This window comes from Tympanuchus pallidicinctus, unplaced genomic scaffold (genome assembly GCF_026119805.1).
Source record: "Tympanuchus pallidicinctus isolate F22 unplaced genomic scaffold, pur_lepc_1.0 scaffold1, whole genome shotgun sequence".
Lineage (NCBI taxonomy): Eukaryota > Metazoa > Chordata > Aves > Galliformes > Phasianidae > Tympanuchus > Tympanuchus pallidicinctus.
In genome coordinates this window covers 23,916,917-23,941,251 of record NW_026294618.1, presented here as the reverse complement: position 1 = coordinate 23,941,251, position 24,335 = coordinate 23,916,917, and the positions used below count along the sequence as shown (strand labels likewise).

At 40.7% G+C, this 24,335-nt stretch overlaps 2 protein-coding genes across 21 annotated transcripts in view; one reads left to right on the top strand and one right to left on the bottom strand.

The window, feature by feature from the left end:
* Positions 1-1,098: 1,098 nt before the first annotated feature.
* On the bottom strand, positions 1,099-23,946 carry BEND6 (BEN domain containing 6). Of its 8 annotated transcripts, none has more exons than XM_052694909.1 (11): positions 23,879-23,946; positions 21,663-21,830; positions 15,526-15,637; positions 11,907-12,132; positions 11,656-11,801; positions 10,777-10,875; positions 10,217-10,394; positions 8,595-8,812; positions 7,176-7,368; positions 5,357-5,495; positions 1,099-3,005 (listed from the first exon to the last, which is right to left on the bottom strand). In XM_052694909.1, exons 3-11 carry the CDS (start codon positions 15,601-15,603, stop codon positions 2,741-2,743), a joined length of 1,542 nt encoding a protein of 513 aa, XP_052550869.1. In that variant the 5' UTR covers positions 15,604-15,637; positions 21,663-21,830; positions 23,879-23,946; the 3' UTR covers positions 1,099-2,740. The 8 variants fall into 8 exon arrangements, with proteins under 8 accessions (XP_052550869.1, XP_052550885.1, XP_052550850.1 ...); XM_052694925.1 differs by lacking the exons at positions 15,526-15,637; positions 23,879-23,946 and adding exons at positions 19,761-20,003; positions 23,490-23,704; XM_052694890.1 differs by lacking the exon at positions 23,879-23,946 and adding an exon at positions 23,490-23,704.
* DST (dystonin) overlaps positions 23,901-24,335 on the top strand; it is a 293,579-nt gene continuing 293,144 nt past the window's right edge. For all 13 annotated transcript variants that reach the window (XM_052694767.1, XM_052694838.1, XM_052694728.1 and 10 more), the window contains exon 1: positions 23,901-24,096. In XM_052694767.1, the coding sequence (XP_052550727.1) occupies positions 23,916-24,096 (181 nt within the window). In that variant the 5' untranslated portion in view covers positions 23,901-23,915. The remainder of the gene's footprint in view (positions 24,097-24,335) is intronic.

The following is a 24,335-nucleotide window of genomic DNA, read 5'->3' as shown; positions in this document are numbered from 1 at the left end:
TACTCCTGGTCTGCTGCTGCTAAAATCCCCACATCCAAACCTCCAAACAAAGTTGGGATTACAGAGGATGTGGAAGCTGTTCCTGAGCAGACCTCAGAGATTCAGTAATATTCTCTGGCAATCACATACTTATTATATGCTTTGAAAATCATTGCTTTCTTTCATAGCATTTAAACATTTGAATTTCTATGTTTCTTTCCTTGGTCCTTAAAATGGAACATTGTCTTTTTAACCACTGATTTCCCTCCAGCATTAACACTGCATAGTGCCATTTACTCTTCATCTGTAAAATATTGACGTATTTTTTCTGAATCCTACCTATATACCATAGTAGGAGAGGATATGAACTTGACATGTATGAAAACCACTGAGAACACTGCTTATTCTCTACTGTATTTTTACAGTGAGGTTTTTACTCAATTCTTTGCATATTGTAGTATCTTCCCTCTTTAGAGAAGAGGTAGGTGCTCTTGATAAGCAATTTATAACCTACAGTGGTCCACTTTTCTATTGTAATCTTCAAATTCAATCTCAAACGCAGTAATAAAAGCAAACAGTTCAAGTGACTGTTCTTAGCATTGCTTATTTTCAGTACCGAATCTCCAGTCGTCTCTCTAAATGCTATGCAGTCGTATTGCTTTATGCTTTCCTGCAGTGGCTGTCAGCCTTCTCTGGTGCTGAGTAATGAAGATAATGTGTCCTCTCTCTGCATATCAGTATTTTACACTATGTGACATGACACATATACACACTGCCAATTAGTTTTGATTTTACTGCAAAATTTGGGAGCAGTATTCAACTTTCAAGTATTCTGCTTTCTCCTCTCCTGTTACTTCTATAGTTTCTAAGCTGTAATTATTTAGTCTTCAATTTTGTGTCCTCTGAGTTTGTCCATGCCATTTTGGAAGACCAGTCATACTTTCTTCCTTTGCAGTCATCTTGTACCAAGTGCAGCTTTTCTGTTACTTGGGTAGAAGCTGTTTATCTTGTTTTATGCCATAGGATAACGTCAGTCATATACTTCAGGGAAGAGAGAGGAAGGGACTCTTCACATCATCCGCCCTGTTTACCTTTGGTTTTAAAAAAAGAACTAAGACGTAGTAATGTTTCATTTTATTTGATAGAAATCTGCTTCAAAAATATGATTAATTATATACATTCTTGTATGCTGTATATACAGATACATATACAAAATATATATAATAGCAAACATCCTCCAGTTACATTTGATGCATGGCAGTGAGGTGGAATTTACATCACATTGTCCTATTTGCTTTCATCTTAATCCTATTTACAAGGAATTGATAGACATGAGAGCTGAATGAGGCTAGTAGATCACTTTAGTTATCCCCCATCCCATCCAGAAGTCTTCTCTACAGTGTATTTTATTAGTGCATTGTTCTGATAAAGGAAGGTTTGCAGCACTTCTCTTCAGAGGTATTCAGTTGCTAACCTTACCTTCTGATTTTTTCCTTGCATTCACCCTTCTACTGTTTCTAGTTCTAGAAGTCCTCAGATGAAGTTAGTCATGTTATTTTTGTTTTGTTTTTGTTTTTTTCCATCTTGATTCATTAATTGCATGTTTGCCAAGTATGAAATAGATTTAACTGTTAGTACTCTCTGTTCTGGAAGAAATACCCTCAAGTGTGAAAGTTATAATCCAAGTGTTCTCTCTTTCCCACACTACAGAACCGGAATCAGTCCACAGAGGAAAAAAAAATGTACCATTCCTCATCCTTCTCAGGCAATTACAGGGTGCATGACTGCTAGTTTTGCCCCTGGGACAATGATGTCAGAGCTCAAGAGGAACTACCCAGCTGATGGAGGACTTCTGGTGCCAACCCCATGAGGAACAAGCTCTACCTCTCTACCTACTCTTTAATTGAACAGCAGCGTACCAAAAATCTAGACATACAGAGGAAGAGCTGGCAGCTCTGTCCTTTACTAGCAGCTTTCCAGAGATTATCTTCAATTTTCTGGCTGGGAAACTTCCATTTTCTGGGGGAACTGTTACCTTTATCTTCTGGACCCAGAGGCCAGGGAAGAGAGAATGAGAGCTGCCAAACCAAAGCATCAGCATCAAAAAGACTATGAGGGAAGCCATGGCCTCCACAACCCAGCAACCTATCCTAGGGCATTCTTTCCTGAGCTAAGAAAGAATGAGGTTTCTTTCATTGCCTTTCCAACTTCTGGAGGTTAAAAATGAGCTGTTTCTTTCTTGCAGACATCTCAGGAAGTATAGTTTCACTGCCCTGAGATTTTTTGTTCCTTCTAAGTTAACAGCATCCTCAAATATAAATTTCCTTTCATACTTCTGTATCTCTTTTGTATCAACATGTAATAGCTTTTTCTGCTCAGTAAAGCAGTTTTCCATCAGCTTTTAAGGTGAAAGCAAGAGCATTAAGGATCCTCTTACAAATTCTGTTGGTGTTACTTTAAATAATGTGGTGTTTTTCTAACTAAGGGGAGCAGTTCCTGTATTATTTGGATCAAGTTTATATATCTTTGAATTACAGTATAACATGCATTTATTTAATTATATCATAAAGCCAAATATATTAATATGCCTTCATTTTTCCTAAGCTGAGGGATTTTCACTTGAGGAATTGCTCCCAAGCTTCTACTCTGCTTGCAGTATCTCTGTCCAATGGTGCTAGGCCCAATAAATATTATTTCATTTTAATTTTATATTATTCCTTCATCTCCAACGGGAACTTGAGCTGGCATGAAGTACATTCTGTTACTCCTTGTCTGAATTCCTGAGATCCTGTCCACAACCCTGGTTGGCAGAGGGCGCTTGTGAGCTTCTGGAGAGATGAGACTCCACCTCAGAAGTAGGTTTGAAACGCTCCTGCTCACCTTGGCTGCTGAAAGGTGGAGGAGTCAGATGGCTGTGGCTCTGCTGAATTTGTGCATTAGCAGCTGTTGTATCATCATCCTGCTGGTCTTGCGTGCTGGGAGGAGCAGCCAAAGGGATGATGCCCTGAGGAGCAGCTGCTGAACCACTGTCAAGACAGTTTATAACTGAGTGTGCAACGTTAACAGTAAATGTGCAATTACTACTGTTCTTAGTTTCCAAGCAGCAGAGTTTATTAGCTAGTTAACTAGTTTTCTGTGCTCACACATTCTCTTCTTCACTATTTCACCTCAGCCTAATGGATGTGAGACTACAGTAGCCTGTCTCAGACCTTAATCCAAATTCATAACTGTACGCTGGAGAAAGGTGAACAGGGAATGAGGAGATCATAACTGCAGTATCACCAGTTTGATAGTTCATAACCAATTTGTTATTAACTTTAAGTTGTGACTAAGGCCCTGCACAGTAGGATTTTTTTCTTGAAGTGAATCAAAGCGGAACTTTGAGATTGTGAGCACTTAAATTTTAATGATTTTCCTACAGAAAAAATGTGTGCTGCCTGAGTTAAATGAAACACCACCATTACCCTGGAGATGATCGGTTACACAGTATTTAAATGCCTTTAGAGTGAAGAAATTCTGAACAGGTGTAAAATTAAACCCTTACAAACAAATTCTAAAATGCATCCATTCAAGAGAGACCACGCAGACAGTATTTGCCTTGATGTCAGTGGACACTGGCATGAACAAACAATAGACAAACACATTTTTATTTCAAGATATCAAGTTTAAGTTGGAAGGTCTTCAGGCAGCATTAAAAAGCAAGTCAGAACTGTATCTGTGCTAGCACAGGACCCTCCTGCCAGGACTCCAGGAATACTGGGCCTGTACAGCATGGGAAGACATGAGAACTCACAATGTACAAATACAAATGTAACGTATTTAGCATTTAATTTTTTCAGATTAGACTAAACCTGTCCTTCTACGCAGTTATTTTTATCTTCTGGGTCAAGGAGAAGGAAGAGTAGTACAGTGAATCAAGGCACTCTGTATGTTACAAATACAGAGGACCTTTGTTTTATGAGGGGTAAGAGAAAAACATTCACACTGTAAACTGTATTCTAGGTAGGCTGGTACATTTGTTTACTGTTTCCAGATGAGGAAACGTGTGTGCGTGCATTCTTTCAATATATATTATCTGAGTATTTCTCAAATAGTAATTCATAGACATCTGGTGGTCCATGAAGAAGGGGGTTTAGAGAGGAATTTTAATAGTAAAGCACTGCTCCTTTTTCAAACAATGGTGTTTGTATCATAGTCAAATATCTTCAGTTTTGTTTCATAGTAAATTATAGTTGTAAATATGTATTTGAAACATGCACACTATAACTAAATCATAAAGAAACAATATTTTACATGGAAAGTCTAAGAACAAGTCTGTTCTCCCTGTCTGACTGATTCTAATCTCTTGTACTGTTCCTCCCATCATTCCCAGAAGAGCTATCTATACTCTTCTGGAGGGGAGGGGGATGGTGTATGCATAGTATATGTATACATACAATCTAATACAATCTAATACATACGGGATATTTTTCTCGACAGGGGCTTCAGATGTGTCTGCACACTCTCACCAAATAAGGTTGATGTTACAAAGGCTTATAGACAACTTGAATTTATGAACATTTTTCCACTGTGAGAGGTAACTGAGCACTGGCACAGGTTGCCTGGAGAGATGGGGAGCACTGTCCTTGGGTATATTCAAAGCCCAGCTGAAGACAGCTCTGAGAAATATGGTCTAGGTAATCCTGCTTTGAACAGCAGGGGTTTGAACAGACAAACTCCAGATGTCCTTCTCAACCCCAACTGTTGTGATATATATGTTTCATACATATGGAAACTATACTTTACAAATACCTGATTGACAATAGGGATGAATTCAGCAATTTTCAATTAGTCTTGTTCACAGGGTTAAATATGCCTATAGTAAGAAAGATGTTAATAATTTCTTACTTTGATAATTTAAACTTTTCTGTTGGTAAAAGAACGTTAGTTCAGCTCTCCTATAGTAATTTTATCAGCAGGTGCTAAACAGGTAACTATTTTCTCTATCTTTACTTGTAGGTTAATTAAGGCACAACAGTTGTCATGAAAATGGCATTGCCTGGTCTATGAAGAGTCCACAGAAAATGAACAGAAAGGCAGATAATGGTAAATCTGAAACAAACATTGATCAAAGTAACGCCATGCATTTACTTCTGTCTTCTCCTGTAGACAGAATGCTGTATGTAGAATGAACAACCTTTCTGTGCTCTAATGCCAAGCTGCACTGTTTTAGAATTATGTACTCTTTGATCAAGGTTATAAAAATATTAACCTATTTGGCAATGCATATGTGAGCATGTATCTTCATGACAAATTTAAGATTGCTTTTAGTTTTTGTTATTACAGGGCAGTACATGGAATTCCACATTGCAGGCTACAGTGCATATAAAAGACTTACCAAAAACCATGCTTCTGAAAAGCACCTGAGTTAAGATCTTTGCTTAAAATTGGCTTCTTGGTGCAATTGTTCAGTTTTTGTCCCATCATCCGCCTAATTAAAGCATCATCTGTGTTTGGAAACAACTGTTTTGTAATTCCTGCAAAATAAGTAAAGAGATGGCATATATGAGTCCACCAAAACAGGGAAGCCACAGATCCATGATCTAAAATGCACTTATTGCATCTTTGAAATTCCTAGGTGCTTCAGCTCCAGTTACTTTTCTGTCTTTATTCACTACTTCATCTACTTTGCTTTTCTATCTGCCTTGCATAATTCTGTGCTTGTTCTTGGCTTGGAACACGAGCTTCCAGCATAAGTGTGCTCATTCTCTCTCCTTTGCTTCTTCTCCTTTGTTTTCATCAGAGACCTATTCCTATCCATGCAAGTTCTCACTCCTTTGAATCTTACAGGTTTTGTTCATTAATTTTGCATTTGCAGATAATGCCTCCTTCCCGCAATTTTCCCTTCTATTTTTCATCTAACTTTTTTGAGTGCAGCACTAACAGGACTTAGCATCAGCAATTCATGAAGTTCCTTCATCATCCTCACTTCCCTTGATTTTTTTTCCTCCTCTTTCATTTCATAGAATTCCCAGAAATACTTTTTTTTCTTCTCCTCCTCCTAATGTTGACACTTTTCTTTTGAAAATTTTGAATTCAAGAGAAATGAGAACGTGCCTAACAAACTTGACTTCTCAGGCCCCCCTCATCACTGAATTCTGTACAGGATGCAGTATTCAGTGTTCTGATTGTCTTCCCTGCTTCCTTGTTCAGTTTTGCCCAGCTCTTTCCCTTTAGAAAAGTTACCAGTAGATCTTCTCTGTAAATCTTACTCATTTTTCTTATGCTGCATTCTGAAATTGTCTCATCTTACCTCCTCTAAATTTTCACTATTTTATATACTCCTTACTTCCCTGTTCTACTTTTAGGCCTCTTTTTCTGGGTATATTTTCAAGGAAAAGTGGCTTACACAACTGTATCATCAGTATCCTATTGGTAACTTTTGAAACTGCCAGCCAACTTCAACGAAACTGGACAAAGGTAAAGGAAATGAAGACAAACTGGGAAGGGAACTGAATGAACTGGCATAGTCTGAGGGAATTACCATGAGGGAGGGATTCTGGTACAGGAATTTGCGCTATGTTGTTAAAGTATTAAGCTACAGGTGTGTATCCAGTAAAAATCAAATTTCACGTGCTCCCCAAATACTATTTTCTTTAAATCAGCTACCTGCATCTGAACTGGTTGTCTATTCTATTCACCAAACATTTTCTGCCTTGAATCACAGCATAAAACTAACTTTGCTTGCTTCTTTGATCCCTGTTGCTGTCTCCCATACTTAGTATCTCATTTTGCCTCAAGCAGTATTTAAAATGTCAAAATGTTTAATGTTCGCTAACTTCAGAAGAGAGCAGACACTGTTTTAAATTTGATGTGAGTGTGTCTTCTGTTTGCCTTCCATTTTCCTTACCTGTTATTGCCACTGTCCAAGTTCAACCACTGCACGTTAGCCATTTAAAATCTAAAAAGTGATAATATCACTGTTCCTGAGTAGTCACAACACAAAATCCACACAACAGAAGTACAACTACTTAGCATTTCACTGACAGAGTTCCTAACAGATGGACTAAAAAAAACCAACAACATGGAGACAGAGAAGGAAATGTAAAACAACACATAACCTGAGTAGAACAGCTGTTTAGTATTAGTGCCCCTCCATCAGAGAACAGCCCTCTGTCAAATCAGTGCCATATTGAGTAACGTTAACAAGTTATCACCTATGATTTCCTGAACTTCATTCTGATTCATAGCTGGTTTCGCTGCTTTATCCTTTGAAGAGGATGACTTTGCACCTGTCAGGCTGTGTGTAGCCATGTATTCATGCGTATAAAGTGCTTGCATCAAGTCGTTTATAAACTTTTGAGGTTTGCTCTTGTTACAAAGTGCGATCTGCCACTTCTCAATCTTGAACTGGAAAACAAAATTGGTCATTGACATAACTGTTGCAGTTCACTACAAATTATATACAGTATTGTCTTTTTTATTTTTTTAAAGTGTACTTTCTTTCTTTTACCACGGTTTCAAAATTAATTCCTCCACAAACTGCGATTGAGGTCGATTTTTAAACTTGCACACCATTCAGTGTCTGGAGCTGTACACAAGTATAGATGCTTTTTTCAGAAGCAAGCATGTACCAGACCAAAGATCCTTATACATAATAGCAAGCAGTTCATCAAGCAGCCCTTATTACTCACTGGTGGAGACAGGACATTTTCAGACATATCTAAATCCTTCTGTTTGCACTCCATGCAGCCTGGATGTGATCCAGTTCTGGCATGCAATCTGTACAGCTTTGGGAGCATGGCACTATGCCCAACTAATATTTCTGCCTCTGAGTAGACATGCCCTAAGAACTGTGACATCTGGTCCCAGGCTTTGAGAGTCATTTCTGCACACCACAGATGTACAGAAAATATTTGAAATCTCTAATGTGCAATTTTGAATCACTGCTATCAAGGCAAGTCTAGGTTGCTTAGAAAATTTACATCTTTTCAGAGATCAGATTTTGTATCTTGCAATATATAATTGAAGCATGATACCTTGATAATTCTTAACAGATTTCACTGTTTTTTGGTACCCCACTAACTATTCTTTCTCGAGTCTTTATTCTTTACAGCCTCTGTGGCTCAGAGCTCTCAGCTATGCTTTATTACAATCATGGAGAACTGATGAACAGCTTTATGCAGTAACTATACATATATATATATATATATATATATACATATCTGTATTTCTACTTAACTGTCTGGAACAAAAGTAGTAACAAAAAAGTCTCTATTTACTTATTAACAGTTTTGACAAATTGCTGGCATTGTTCTTAAGACTATCTCTGAAACACTTCTGTTCCTCTTTGGAATCCGAAACATTAGGCAGGAAGTTATCTCTGGATCTCAGTATTTAATTTCATGCATCAACATTCTGCCCTTAGTTACAGAGACAGAAAGCCTCTGACATCAGTTTGAGAGCGTACCAGCATGCTGAACTAAGCCCAGTGTTTCTCATGGAAAGAGCCAGCAGTACAAAAGGAACATGATGATAAAATGACATTTACCAATGCTTAATTTCATTATACTGCAACAATAAAGTGTGTAGGATATTGAGATTTGTTTTTTTTTATGCTTGAAATCGCCTTCTACCTGTTTTTCAGTTGGTTGCTCCTCATCTTCCACGTTCAAAGATATTGGTGAGCTGGAGTTACTATGCATAGCTGCATACACATCTGCTAAAGAGTTGTTAGATGCTTTCCAAACAGCATGGGAATGAAGACTGGATGAAGACGTTGTCACTCCCCCTTTGAGCAGTGCTTCAGCCATCCCTACCAGTTCCTCAAAATGAGTGACTGCCTGTGGCAACACTGAAATAAAATCAAAATTGATGGATAAAATGATAATTAAAGCTTTCAGACTCATTACATACGCATATATATTTTTGTGGTTAGATTCCTGTCATACTGCAAAAAGAGGCCAAGTGGTCAGCAACAATGCTTTAGCACACTCTGTTTCTGTTCTCTCAAACACTTTCATTTGTTCTGCTGTCCCCATCCAGGAAGCTCTGGCCTCTGCTTTTGGAACATGTAGACCAGCTCTCTGCACCGCTGAGAAGAATCATTAGTTCATGCCCATTGGGGCACTAACCTTTTCTTTTCTGGGTTTCTTTTTTTTTTTTTTTTTTTTTGGCTTGTTTCAAAGCAGTTTCACAACTCCATAGTCTTTTTTCTTGTTTCTTTTCTTTTTTTTTTTTAGTTTATAGAAGATACATTTTGCATGTTCTTTCTCTGAACAATATTTACTTTCACATACAAAGTTTTATTTAGTCATCAATAATCAGTTCAGCAGAATAAAAAGGATGCAAGGGGTAAAAAAAATCACTAAATTATTAGAAAACAGCATAAAAGACTGATAGAATTGCACAGGATGCAAGAGAAACGAGCCTAAATGTGTAAGGAAAGTTGTCAGACTAACGAAAAGTTTAAAAATAACATTCAGAAAGGTGGAGATGAGTGATTCGTGTCAAGGTGAATAACATGCAATAGAGTTAGATGGTCAAAGAAACTGGTAAGTGCTTGCAAAATTGTATGACAAAGAAACATTAGGCAGTCTAAGGATGCTGTAAGGAAGCTGGCAAGGGGAGCAGCAAGTCTTTCAACCTTATTCCTCCACTAATGTATTGAAATTTCAGATCCTGTTTCGGCTGCTCCAGAGTAGGGGACAAGAAGAAGTAAGAGGGACTTCAGAAATGACCATGATTAAAAAAAAAATAGATGTAAAAATATTTTGGAAAAGGACTAAAATTTTATACCATAATGAGTTCAGATTCTCAGTAATGAGGAATTTCTAAAATAATTAGAAATTAAATCATTCCAGAACAAAGAAAATCTCAGTTGATCAAGAAAAACTCTTAAGCTCAAAAAGCTTAAAAATCAGTGTATGTTGTATTGGTCAGTGGAGTATTTAAGCTAAGCTGATGGTTATACATAGCATACAGACAGATTTCTTCAAAACAACCAACAGGAGTTACGTTTTTCCATTTCTAATTATGATCTCATGGCCTCCACAGAAGACAGGTTTTGTTTGTTTTTCAAATCCAGTGCTGCTGGAATTAAATGTTCCCATGTATTAAAGACTTTGGTGCTGACAGTAGACCTTGATCACATCAAGTGCTTGAGCATCCACAATTTCCCTTCAGACAGTCTCCTATAAATCAAGCTTTTCATGACCTCCACGTTTCCCTTTTCATCACACAGTTCCCCTGATTGTACCTTGAAGCATCACCAGGGACTGCCTCAGGCGGCAGTTTTCTCTCATGGTGTCTGTCAGCTTCCTCTTGAGACTTTTTATCTTGGCACACAGTTCCACCTTGGATAATTGAAATAAAGGCTCTTCATCATCACTGCTGCTTTCACTGCATAGAAAGTTGCTTCCTGAATATGGTTCTCTCTGAAAAAACAAACAAACAAACACAAAACAATAAATAAATTTTAAAAAACCCCAAAACTTAGTGCTATCTACATACATAAAACAGCATAATAGCAACAACATAAAACATTAAACCTAATTTCAAATATAAATTAAAATATTCTCTTCACACACAGAATGTATAAGCAGTCTTGGTGCGTTATAATAATACTTCTCACAGAACATAAATATTACCATTGCTATTAATATTCAAAATGAAAGGTTAAAATAAAACATAACTGCTAGGTATTATTCTCTGTTCCCCATTCACCAATTTTCTGTGACGGTATCTTTCAGAACTGTTATCTTTACTAAAACATCTCAGTTTGCTTTTGGTTAAAATTGCTGAAAATGAGATGTTTACCTGTTTGTTAATTAAAGATGTTTCAAGTTGACTCAGGATGCTGGCAGAAGCTGATGCCTGAAATGCTTTTTTTCTTTTTATATGCTTCACCATCTTCTGCTATGAACAAGAGCATAATAACATCTTTGCAGTCATACAGAGACTTTCACAGTAATTTCATGACATATCTTGAACTTTTATTCACTCTGCACATAACATTAACAGTATTTATGAAAAATGAATCTTAATAAAAAGTCAGTAATATATATTTTCCCCACATTACATCACTGCACATTTCAGCACAAGCAAAGCTCAGCAAACCCAGTCTCTACTTCTGCTGTAGTCAGACCTCTGTCCTATTGGAGTAAACAGAATCACAAAATCACAGAAGGCTTTTGGTTGGAAGGAAACTTACAGATCATCCAGTTCCAACTCCTTACCTGGGCAGGTACAGGTTCCACTAGACCAGGTTATCCACACCCCATCCAACCCAGCCTTGAACACCTCCAGGGGTGGGACATCCACAGCTTCTCTGGGCAGCCTGTGCCAGTGCCTCACTGCTCTCTGATAAAGAATGTCTTCCATAGATGTAGCTAAATCTTCCCTCTTTCAATTTAAAGCCATTAGCTCTTGTCATATCATTACCTGCCCTTGTGAAAAGTCCCTCTCCTGCTTTCCTGTAGGCCCTGAAGTCTTGAATAATACTTCCCTCTCTTAACAGTAGAAGAGAAAAATCTTTGGGCCTAACTGCTCCAGCAGCTTATTTTGCTGGGATATCACATGAAGATTGCCTTTACTATCCATATTCATTGTATTATGCTGTGAAGAATCAGTGTTTTTGGTCTGTTTCATTACATTATGAGCATACCAATTTCCAGCACATAAAAGGCAGAAACTCACCTGTTCTTTACCCAGATCACTGTCTTCGCTTTCTGAGAATATCATTTCTATCCTCTTCCTCTTGCCTTTTCCAAGGACTTGTATTTTCGTAATTTCATCCTCCTGTAGTATCTTTTGCATCATTTCCACCAGCTCTTGGGGATCATCTGAAGCAAATTGAAAAAGAGACCAAAGCACAGAAAGTTATGTAGCAAAACTTCACAATTAGATTAAAATCTATTATCAGACAAATGCTCTGCATCTGCACTCACCACTCATGTACACAACTTTCACTAGATGCTTTTCTGTCTTTCTTTCTGCCACAGGCCAGTTTACCAGCACATGTTCATTTGGTTTCAGAAATCCTTCTAGTTCACTGTCATCACTGGGAAGATTCTGAATCCAGGAAGTCTCTCCAATTTGCAGCGAGTTGTCATTTATAAAATCAAACAGTGTGAATTTTTTCATTTTCAATGGTTTTCTTGTCATACAGACAGCCTGTAGGGTGTCATAGGAAAAATAACTTATTGCATCACACCATAGGAATGTTACAAGAATACTTTAAAACCCTTCCCCTCAATAAGTTCTTATTCCTGAATTGTGATAAGTCTGTTCTATGAAAATATTTTGGATAAAGAAGTGAAAACTAGCCAAGCAGCATGTTTTGTCTTCCCTGAAAGATGGAGATGGTCTGCTCATTACATCAACATCAGAAAGAAAATTATCTCAAAAAATATTTGCAGTAAACAGCTTTTACTTATAGAACCACTGCTTTCACGTTACCATCATACCTAACTGATCTCCTCCTCACCACGTCTATTACCACATTTACCTTAATAAAAGTTTTCAGTGTCAGTGACCATCCAGGCTCCTCAGACCAAAAGATACAGCTATGACCAAACCTTCTCTAGAATGAAGGAAAGCACTGGTTCCATGTGCTGTAAAAGGGATGCGTGACTTGCAGGACAGTATTAGTCATCTTGTAGCACTACCATTGACAATTGCAATCCCATAAAAAATAGCCCAGAACAACTCAAGACAACTGACTGGATGAAGTATGACACATTCTGACAGTGGAAAACTTCATGTAATGAAGAAACTATAAGCTGAGGGCTGGAAGTCAGCTCTGCTGACTGAAGTGTAACAGCAACAATGGGAACGCAGACCCAAATTCACAGATAAATCCTCTGCCTATGTGAAACAATACTGTTAAAGCTAAGGGCTAATTTTAACACTTTTTAAAGCACTAATGCTCTAGACTAGGAGAAGGAAATAAGTAATACTTGGTGTTCTGGTTTTCTAATTATGTTGATACACCTCACATGAAAGTGAATAATGTAATATATACATTATTACAGAATCACAGAAACACAGAATGGGCTGGGTTGGAAGGGAACTCAAGGATCATGAATCTCCAACCCCCTGCCACATGCAGGGCCACCAACCTCCCCATTCAATACTGGACCAGGCTGCCCAGGGCCCCATCCAAGCTGGCCTTGAACACCTCCAGGGACGGGGCATCCACAGCCTGCCTGGGCAGCCTGTTCCAGCACCTCACTGCTCTCATAGTAAAGAGCTTTCCCTGACATCCAACCTAAATCCTCCCTCCTTCAACTTAAAACCATTGCCCCTTGTCCTGCTCCTTTCAAAGAGTTATTAAGTTCTATTGAAAATGTAAACAGCTCATACTATAATCAGAGAAGATATCTTCCATTTTAAAACTCTTGAAACAGATAAACTGATTTTGTCAAACCTTGGCCTTCTTTCCAACAAACATATGATTTGGCCTGTCAGTTCATAGAGCTGCAAGCTCAAGAATTCCCAGAAGTGACAGTGGGATTTGTGATTTATTCGGCCTCGATCAGTCAGAAGAAAATACAGTGCCTCACACAGATGCTGTCAAAAAGGGAACTCAGAGCTAGGAGAGAATTAAGTGGAGCTGTTATGTCAAAGTGAGAAAATCTGTCTGCAGTGCTGGAAAAAGCGATGTCCATTTATCTGCAGAAGCCCAGCTCACCCCTATTCACGATGTCTGTGCTGTGCCTCCAAAGAGCTGGCTTTTCATGCAGAGTGAACTTGTTAATTTGTGTAAGACAACTGTGCACTTGTCAGCATGTTAACTGAGAAAAAGAGGTAAACTGCATAAGAAATTGTCATTAAAAAGAATATTAAAACACGCTTTTCTGCAGAATGTGTTTAGGGTGACAGCAGAAGGATTGTTAACTACTGAACTGCCAAAGAAAGGAGACCGTGTTTGCAAGAATTCACATTAATTTTGTATAAAGAAAAATCTATCCCATGTAAATTCTGGAGAGGAGACAGCCTATGCCCAGCATAAATCACCAGAGGCCCAATTCTGTCACATATCCACACTGGGTGGATCCTCACCGCACAGAAAGGAATCATTCAAATGAATAAACACCCAGACAAGGAAGAAGCCAAAGGAAGAAAAGTTTCAGCACTGACTTCAATAGGTAAGATTCAAAAATAAATGGGACGTTGGTTCAAACAATGTATTAGATTTAAAACAAACCATGCATGCAACATCAATATTTTTTCATCTTCAGCATGAAGGCGTTAACTTCCAGAACCACATGGCAGATTCAGCCAACACTTTTACTCCTTTCTGTTGTTTGGCCTCTGGCAGTTGTGAGTTCCTCCATTCCTCCCCTAAAAGCCCACATCATGTCAAGAGACTTGCAGCAAAGTCAGAGCTGTCAATGTGCTAAGACTAACAGCTGATTAACCAACTTGTGCTTTTTTGTGTTTTCCTGCCATCCTCTAGCAGAATGTAGCTGTGCCATGTCCCTTACTTTGCACTGAGACAAATACTTTCTGATGTTTGTGGTCTGAGCTAGTGAGGGGTGACCTGCCAGTTCCAGGTAAGCACTGAATGCACACGTGATTCAAATCCTGAAAGATCAGTGATGATTGCCCAGAGTTCTGAAGCTTAGTAAAATCAATTGTTATGTGGATTTCTGGATGTTCAGAGCCCACAGATGTTGCTTGGGGCAGCTGTGGTATGTGGCATGTATAATCCCTCACCAAACAACTTATCCAAGGTGAAGGAGAAGAAAGAGATATGCATGGGTCTCATACACCTGGATCCATGAAAAGAGCCCCAAGACAAGATGGCAGGACAAACAGGAAGTGCTGACAAATCCAATCTGCTCGTCAAAGCTAGGGAGAATTTTCACCATGAACATTGCAGGGCTCAGAGCTCAGTAATTTGTCTAAATCATCTATAAAGCTTTTTCGAGCTGTCAAGATTCTTGCCTATGGTGGGAGGGTGTACTAGTAAACAGAGAAACTGATTTCACTACGCATCTTAACAGCTGCCAAGTTAAAATATAAGCTACACTGGATTCAGAGAGAAATTAGGAATAGATTTCACAGAGTCATGGGAGCAGAAATGAGACATATCCATTCCCTTAGCTCTTGCAAGGAATCAGAAAGCTCCTTGGCAGCTTTATGAGGAATTGCACTCAGTCCTGCTACTTCTGCTGCTTTGAAGATGCTAAAGCAGGAGGGCAGTTCAGGGGAACAGCAGAGGCTGGCCAGGTGCCTCTCCTTTGCTGCAGCTCCTCCAGGCATCAGCTTAGCTGCCTACATTACATACAAAATGACAGAACTATTATATTGCCAAATAAAAGGAACAGAGTGCAATAGTTAGTGTTAGCATTTTTCTGTTATTGAAGGTTGGCCTCGGCTCCCTCAGTACACATTAATCAAAGTATATATTTTCACAGAATTTATTACGACAACTCAGAGACCCTGGGGATAATATCTAACTGTCTGCTGGCATCATCTCCAGCCTGTGATTAAAGAGAATGGAAAGGTAGAACAAAATGTCCCTAATGAAGAAAAGGAACAGAAAAATATTTCACTTACTGGAAGAGAAGTCCAGCAGCATTTTCTCAACTGCCCTCTCACTTGTCTAAGGACTGCAGATGCCTCTCTGTAAAACATTTTCTTTGCCAAAACAGACCAAAGGTGAAATACACTGTATCACCACAAAAAATAGAAATAAAGTAATGTGGAGCAAGATTGATTTTACTTTCATTAGCCTTAAAAATGAGAGGTTGTCTAGTCACCCTGGCTCTCCCCACCTCTGCAGAAAGAGAGGTGATTCATCTCACCCTAAAATATGCATCTCAGAGAGCAGATGACCTACTGTCTGTGAGAGCCTGTTTCTCTCCACTGACTATCATTCAGTGACCATATGGGGCTAAGCTGTGTCTTTATAGAAGTTGGCACGCTCCAACCCACTCTATATTAATTTGAAGCTGAGGGATGGATTCCAGTTGACCTCATGCTATATGAAGCTAAAAGGATGAAGTCTGCTAAGTGTATCTGATTGGTTCTCTGTTTTAAATCTTTCCTACACAGTTCTGCAAGTCACTGAGTACGATTTTGGACTGTAAGTGCTTTATTCAGTGGTTTGATTGGAAGACATGTAACTGTTCACAGACATTTCCCAGAGTGCAGCTCCTGACCACAGAGACAGAATTACACAGCTTCTCAAAGCCGCTTGTGTTCAAGTTGCTTAATTCTGCTGTCTTCTCCATTTGAAAACACTGGCTACTTATTTGAGAAGTACTGAAATGTTAACTTACGATGTGACACTGTCCAAAGACACATTTTTTTCTAAAATAAAGTGATTTGTAGAGGGAAAAAAATTACAGAAGAAGCCATTTAATTGTAAAGCTCTGCAGAGGAAATGTTGACTGGACTTAATTTTAACAAACGTGTTAACATCTTGCATTCTGCACAGATGCTACAAATTTGCACACAGAATACTGTTACTAAGCAACCCCAAAAGACAGAACAACAACAAAAATCCCCACAGAAGTCATTTAAAGACATATCTCAGCCTTTGACTGACATACTCTGTTCCATTCAGATTGAGTTGGCAGATGGCATGCTGAGATCATTATTTCTCTTTCCTTTCAGTAAGGCAGTGTAAAGTATGACACATTTACAACATGAGATTGTAGGCCTACTCGATGGGTCTGATTCTACTGTGGCTTAAAATAGAGCTTTAACACCAATTTCAGCAAAACAAGAAACTGTACTGTAATTGTGTAAGCACAGTCTCCTAAGAAAGTGCTAGCATTTTATATGGTTTACCCTCTACATTCAGCCACTGTTAATCCCAGTTTTTCAGGGGGAGGAGAGAAAAGAGGAACAAAAAAACCCCAAAACAATAACAACAAAATCTCCAAAATTCAAAACCACCCAACCACGAAAACAAACAAACAAACCCCCAAACATTTACTGGACTAGCAATTCATTTATCTCACTATTTAGATCACTTCAGCATGACAAATAGCAACATCAGACTTGGTCGGAGTTATTTTGATGAAAGCATTTTACACTGAAATTGTCAGGACATTAAGCACACTGTTGACATGAAACTTCTGGCCTGCACTAAAGTAGCAGAATTCCTGGTTCTCTGTAACAAATTTATCACGGGAAATATAACCCTATTTAACTACATTATATGACCTTCTGCAGCTTCTAATCTTACTACCCTAAGACCAAAGGAAGATTGACTTATGATTTCAACGGAATTAGACAGTGTTAGAATGCTGAAGCACTGTTATTGTTCTAAATATTTTCTGTGTAATATCTTAGTCATTTTATGGGAAAGCATGACTTAAAAGTACAGATACATAATACAGTCTTGTACTATACCATACACTTGTCTTCCACTGACAGGAGAGATAAAACAATGTGGTTCTTACTATAGCAGCTCACCTCCTTGCTGTAGATTATTATCCTGGCACAACTAGCCTCAGAATAATCTGTGATCACAGATACTTTTTAAGAAGCGATGCTATTCATAGTTAAGCAACATCACCTAGCCTTATTTACACAGAGCGTCTCACTGACTTCAAAGTCACCGTAGCATTTGGAATCCACACAGTCACATACAGAATTTGGCCTGTATCTTGTCCCACTTGCTAAACTCCATGTGTTTGGCCAATGGACGTCACAAAACAATTATTCTTTTTCAAGGCAGCGTCCTTCGTGCTGACAGTTTTAGCAACCTAAAACCTATTTTATGGAAGTTCTATAAAATAACATCAATACACAAATATAGCAAAGACCTTTGCAGGACTGTGGCTTAAATTACAAGTTTGAAGAAAGTTATTGGAGATGGTCTAATTTCTGCATCAAATTGCATACCTCTGTTGTGCAATACCGAGTGACAGTAAAGGAAGAATAATGAATTCATCAAGCAGATATATTTAATACCTCTTGGAGTACCTAACTTTTGTTCTAATAACTTACTCAGCTAATAGTGAAAAATAGTGTTCACTTAAGTAGATTTAAAGATAGCAATTTGGCATTATTTTTAGGCTTTAAGGATGAGATTTAGTTCTAGATTATGATTGAGGTATCACTGGTGTACTAAGCATCTAAGTCATCATTGTAATCACTGAAGGGAGAACAGGGATCAGTTTGGCTGCCCAAATGTAGGTGACCAGTGCCAGCGCTCTGTGGTGGTGTGCTTGGTCTTCAGCTATTACTTCAGAAGTGCAGGTCTTCCATGGGTCTCTAATCACAACTACCTGTGCAATGCCTCAGCCTGGAGCACCTCCATCACTCAAAAGAGCCAAGCCCCTACTGAATTCAACCAAAGCCAAGGAGAGAGAAATTCAGCTTATTTCAAATGCTCAAAAGCCCAATAAAGTTGCCTAAAAATAAATGCATGGAGCTATCTTAGATTCCAACATTGTTATACCAGCTTCCAACTACCCTTTCTTACAAGCACTGTACATAGGGCCAAGCCCCTCTTCCATGCGCGTAAGGATGGTTGCTAATTCCAGTCATCTCAAGTGGCACTAAATGTAAAAAAAAAGAGAATTACTCTCTAAGCTTCAGTTATTGAAGTTATTCAGTCAGGGAAAGTTTGATCAAATGCAAATCTGTGCTGAGGTGCAAAATCTGTGCACTTGCTGTGTGTAACAGCCAAATACTATTTCCTTAACACACTCCGGAGAAAGAAGGGCTGAAATCAAAGGCTGAAAAAGTATCAGAAGTACTTTCCATATGCAACTAATGCAGTGTTCAAACTCACTAGCAAACTGGTGTGAGAGTTTGTAAGAGGAGGCATCTTAGTCTTTTTGGTAGCATAATCTACCATATATTCTGATAAACTGTGCTGCCCCAAAGCATTACTAAGAGAAACACTATCCATTCAACTACAAGAGCATAGAAGTGAAACAGCGTCTAGAAATTCCATACTTGATCTCTGGTCAGCATGTACTAATCCAGTGGCATTTTAACTATCTCTACTCATATGTCTTCATTGGCTGCCATAGGAGAGTGATAATAGACTAGAAGTCATGCCTAGATGACACTCTTTTACTCCAAAGATCTTTCTCCATTGCTCTGGTTTCACTGTGGATCATTGGGGAGGAATGAACTCGATGCTATCCAGTGAAAAAGAAAAATTAAACAAATCCTTACTGCTATTAAAGGTCATGAGCTAGAACAGGAGACATATATGTTGTCCAATTGCTTCAGGGAATATTAATGCAACCAAGAGAAGTTCTGTATGCACTTAGGAGAATTTACAGAAAGGTATTCCCCTGAGAGAACAAAAAAAGCTTAAACCTTACTATACCCATTTTTTCTTCTCCTGTAAAATTAAATGCATTCACAGTTCAACTTACTTTTATAAATTAATAGAATAGCTGACAGACCAGTACTGGTCTGAAGCAATCCTTAAGCAACATAATACTAATACAGAGCAATTCCCTCTGGGATGCAACACCATATTCAAATTGACAACTGCTACATTAGACACTGCCAAAAATGAACAGGGAACAAATTTTAACCAAGGACATAAGGGCTTACCAGTGCTGTAATAGGAAAAAAAAAAAAAAGCTGTAGGAGCTTTACAGACATTTCTATCTAGGCTCAAAATCAGCCATCTATCGGCAAAGTCGATCTTTGCCCACAGAATTCCTGCCAGCATTTTCCCAGCAATGCTCTATGCTGCGAGTCGACAGCTGCATGGCTCCTATGCCATGTGATTACATCCAGTCCAATAAACAGAAAGATAAAACAGCAAGTTCTGAAGGCTCATCAGCTCACACAACGAGGACAATTACCTCTGCATATATTAAGGAGGCAGGAACTTGGTTTTCCACCATCACCTGACTGCAAAATTTCCCAGTCGTGTCCGGGGACTATTCTGCAGCACTTAGATTAAACCACTTTGTCCTGAGTGGATCGTGTAACCTTTACACTTCAGCTTCTCTTTTCAAATGATTCGAAATAATAATATGTACTTCAATTTCAAGGATAGTGCTAGAATTAAATAGCAGTAATATGCTGACCAAACATACAAAGCCCTGTATGGAGCAAAAAATTTAATCAGTTCAGCAGAATGAAGACTTTCAATAGCTTTGCTGAATTTAGAACACATCATTTCACATAACAAATTGTTGAAACCTGATGCCTTTATCAAGATAAAGATTGATATTGTTTCAGCTGAAGAATGTATTTTAGAAGGTTTAATCCTCTACCAGAAATCCTCACAACATACACTCATACATCATACTTAAATTGCTAGAGAGCAAACTGAAGACAGTGTGTGACCCCTGAGGAACAATTTTGAGGGGAAAAGGTCAATTATGCATTTGAATGAAGTTGTTAATACACACAGTACGATATTTTCCATATTTACTTATGTTGCTTCTGGGTTCCTACTTGATTAGAAAATTACTACATATTTTGTTAGGAAGTATTACATGATTAGAGAATCCTTCTAACCAGTTGTTATTTAAGCAGAATACTTCACTTAATTATAATTAATTAGTAGAAACACAGTTCTTGAAGAGGACAGAAGAGAAAAAGGAAACGATCTTATCCTTTCACTTATTTTCTCAGCTAAAAATTTACTCTTCTGAAATATTATCACATGTCATCTCCTATTCTTATGTCTGCATCACCAGATCTACCATGTGACTTTCTTCTTTCAGCTTGTTGATACAGACAGCTTTGCAATTGTCAAATGAAATCCACAAGGCCCGAAGCAGTAGGAGCAGTGATGCCTTCTCAGACTGCTGAGTCCCCTTGAATGCCACAACTCACACTGCAGGAGGTCAGCAGATCTTTCTTCATGTGGTTTCCCCACCTGAAATGCTATATTTTCAACTGGGTTTTTTTTTCCAATCTGTTTTCTCCTTATAGTCTAACCCCTTGTACTCAGGTATGATTCTTAGTGTCTTTTTAAGAGCTGCTGAACCTATGCTCTACTCAGCAGACTGTGTTGCAATTCTGCATATAGGATATGTGAGCATATAGGAGGGAAGAAAGGATCCCTGTCTTCAGCCCTGCTAGGCAAGACTGCTAAGTCAGAACAGGATTCTGTGAGAGTGGAAAAATATTTTAGGTCAACACTGACTTGTTTCCCTACAGGAAGAGGGCTGTTGCATCACATTCCCTGCTCAATTCTTCCATTAAACTGGAGAACTCGAATGTACAGCTTGCTGCTCTCGTGCTTCCCACAGCTTTTAAAAATAGGTAAAGCAGCTGCCTCGAATGACTGCAACCTAAGAAACATTACCCTGTACTATGCTGTCCCTTTTCACTGCAAATATTTGCAAGTCACTTCTTTTCAGTGGAGCCTGTGAAGCAGAACCTTCCCTTCCCCTCCCCTCCCTCTTGCCCACGCACATCTCACTGCTTCCTCCCTCAGCATTGCTAAAGCAGAAGGTTGCTTCCAAGCCTTCTTCTGCAAACTTCAGCTATGGCTGTGACTTTGCAGCTGCTCGGTTGCTCTGTGGGTCCTATTGAAACAAGCATCACAGGATGCTGCCTCCCACCACCTCATATCACTGCGAAAGTACAGCCGAATCGTGCATATCTTGAAATAGCAGAACCCTGTACTTACTGCAGGGTCTATGTTCCAGATTTGTAAGACCTCATCAGACTTGCCTCAGCCTCTCAACAACTCAGATCTCTGTTCTGATCTGCTCTTTCCACAGTCAGCCTTAAAAATTGGTTACCTTCTTTCACTTCTTGTCTGAGTCACCTCCTGTTCACCTCCAGGATTCTCCTTCTCAGGTCAAATCTCAGGTGGGAGCCAACGGCTTCCTTTAACCTTCACTCCTCATTCCTTTTCTCTTCTCTGCTTGTCATTCTTAAGATTTATGAAATATTCCCTGAAAAACATTCTGAAAAGAAGTTCATATTAAAAAACACTATATCTCAAAGAATTACTACAATTTATCTTAATTACTATTTGGAATAATCTAGCCACTTATTGCTTGCTTATTTTTAATACCAAAACCCAAACTTCAAACTTCATTCGCTACTACATCAAACTTCACTACGAAAACAACATTTTAACCATGCACTGCAATCCCACAGTATTTAACAAAGTGACATTAGTAATAAGCATAAAGAAAGCCATAGCAGCAGTGTGGCGTGCATGAGAATGTAAGCTCCAAAGCCTGGAGCAGTGGCTCTTTGAACAAACCACGCATCAGCATTTCTTGTACCAGGCAGAATTCTATCCTGAATGTGAAAAAAATTAAGCTGCTGCCATGTAATTTATCATAGCTTCTCGGCAAAATGTTATCTTCAGGACATGAATGTGCTCTAGGGCTTAGACAGGAAAAGCTGCAAACTTTAAGCAGCAGCCTAGCATTACAGATTTGTCAGCGGTCAAGCGTGAGTTCTCTGCAACTTACTGGGCAGTCACCTCTGTGCTGTGCTTCCCAGAATATCGCATTATAAAACAATATAAATCAGGTGCTGAGAAGTTCCTGCAAGGTACTGCAGCAAGGCTGGGGACGTCACAGCGCTTCACCTCGCGCTGCAGCCGGGTGACACGAGGCGGTACGGCGATCTCCAGGTAATCCGCATTAAAGCCGTGCTGCAGCGTACTGCGGTACTGGGGGATTTCGGCGTGCCGTCACGTGACACAACACAGCCCCGCGCCGTTTGTCAGCTCCCAGCGAGTGAAGGGAAACTTTACATCAAAGGCTGCCGGATTGCAACCGCCAGCGTTAAGAAGCCAGGCGGCAGAGTGTGTTTTGTGGAGAGAAACTGCTGTATGCTATGAAACAATATAAAATTCCTGAGGAAAAATAGCGTAGACCTAACGATCAAGATATTACTTCTACCGGCTGCCACAGCAGGCGTCATGAATTTCCCACTGAAAGCGGTTTTCAAGGAGTTATGGAGTAACAACGCCTTTTGCTCAGCGATAAAGGGCATTTTATACAATAACGATCACATTTTCCCTTCTGATTTCAGCCACCACAGCCTGCTTCCCTCTTGCCTGTCCTTCCTGCTCTACCTTCTGCAGGCTGGATGTGGCTGCACGCTTTCACGGTGACACCTCAGCATCACTCCGACACCCACGCGGAGATCCATTCTTTATCCTATAAAGTTCCAAAATCACAGAATCGTAGGGGTTGGAAGGGACCTCCAGAGATCATCCAGTCCAACACCCTGCCAAAGCAGGTTCCCTACACCAGGTCGTGCAGGTAGGTGTCCAGACGGGTCTTGAACATCTCCAGAGAAGGAGACTCCACAACCTCTCTGGGCAGAATCCTTTCTCTGGTGCTCACACCCACGACGGATACGCGTTCAGCACGGGAATCGTCTTTGAGTGCAGCAACGCGGTATAAAACGGCGTTCCCTCAGCACCCCGCGAAGGCGCAGACAGCCGCCCGGTCGGTCCCGCTCGCCCTGGGCGTAGAGTGCTGCGGCACAAACCGCGGCTCGGAACCAGGCGCTCACCTCCCCTCCCGCCCTTCTCGCCGTTTCGCCTCCCGCACCCGCCGGCACCTGGCCCGTTCCCTCCCGCTCCCGCCCAGGGGTACCTGGCAGCAGCCATTTTCCGCCTCCCTCTGCAGCAGCTCCGCGCGTGATGTCACCGGCGGCCGCGCACCCCCCGCGGGGCTCTTCCTCCTCCTCCTCCTCCTCCTCCTCTTCCCCTCCTCCTCCCCCGGCTGCCATGCGGGGCACGCCCCACCCGCCGGTGCCCGCGGGCGCCCAGCGCGCCGCGCCCGCTCCTCAGAGCCGCGCGGAGGGAAACCCCACCGCAACCGCTGCCGCTGCTGAGTCACATCCCCGAACCGCCTGCTCCTCCTCCTCCTCCTCCTCCTCCTCCTCCCTCCTCCACCCCCGCCTCCCGCCGGCTCCAGCAGCGCAGGGCCGGCAGCGATGCCCGCCCCGCTGCCGGGGGGAGAGGCTGCCCGGCTCCCCTCACCGTTGCGCTCGCACGGCGGCAGCCGCACAGCTGAGCCATGATCGCGGCGGCGTTCCTGGTCCTGCTGAGACCCTACAGCATCCAGTGCGCCCTCTTCTTGCTCCTGCTGCTGCTGGGCACCATCGCCACCATCCTATTCTTCTGCTGCTGGCACCGCAGGCTGCAGAAGGGCAGGCACCCCATCAAATCCGTCTTCTCGGGCCGCTCGCGGAGCCGAGGTGAGGAGGCGGGCAGCGGCCCGGCGGCGCAGCGCGGAGGGCCCGGGACTGCGGCAGCCGCGTCGCCGCCCATCCCTGTGTAACGCGGCGGGAGGGTGGGAGGGGGTGAGGGGCCGGCGGCCCCCGGGGCGCCGCGCAACTTCGCGCCTAACTTCTCGGGGTGCATTAAAGATAAATGCCGGAGGGCGGGCGGTGGGGAGGGCGGGGAGCGGCGGCCCGAGCGCAGCCCTGACCTCTGC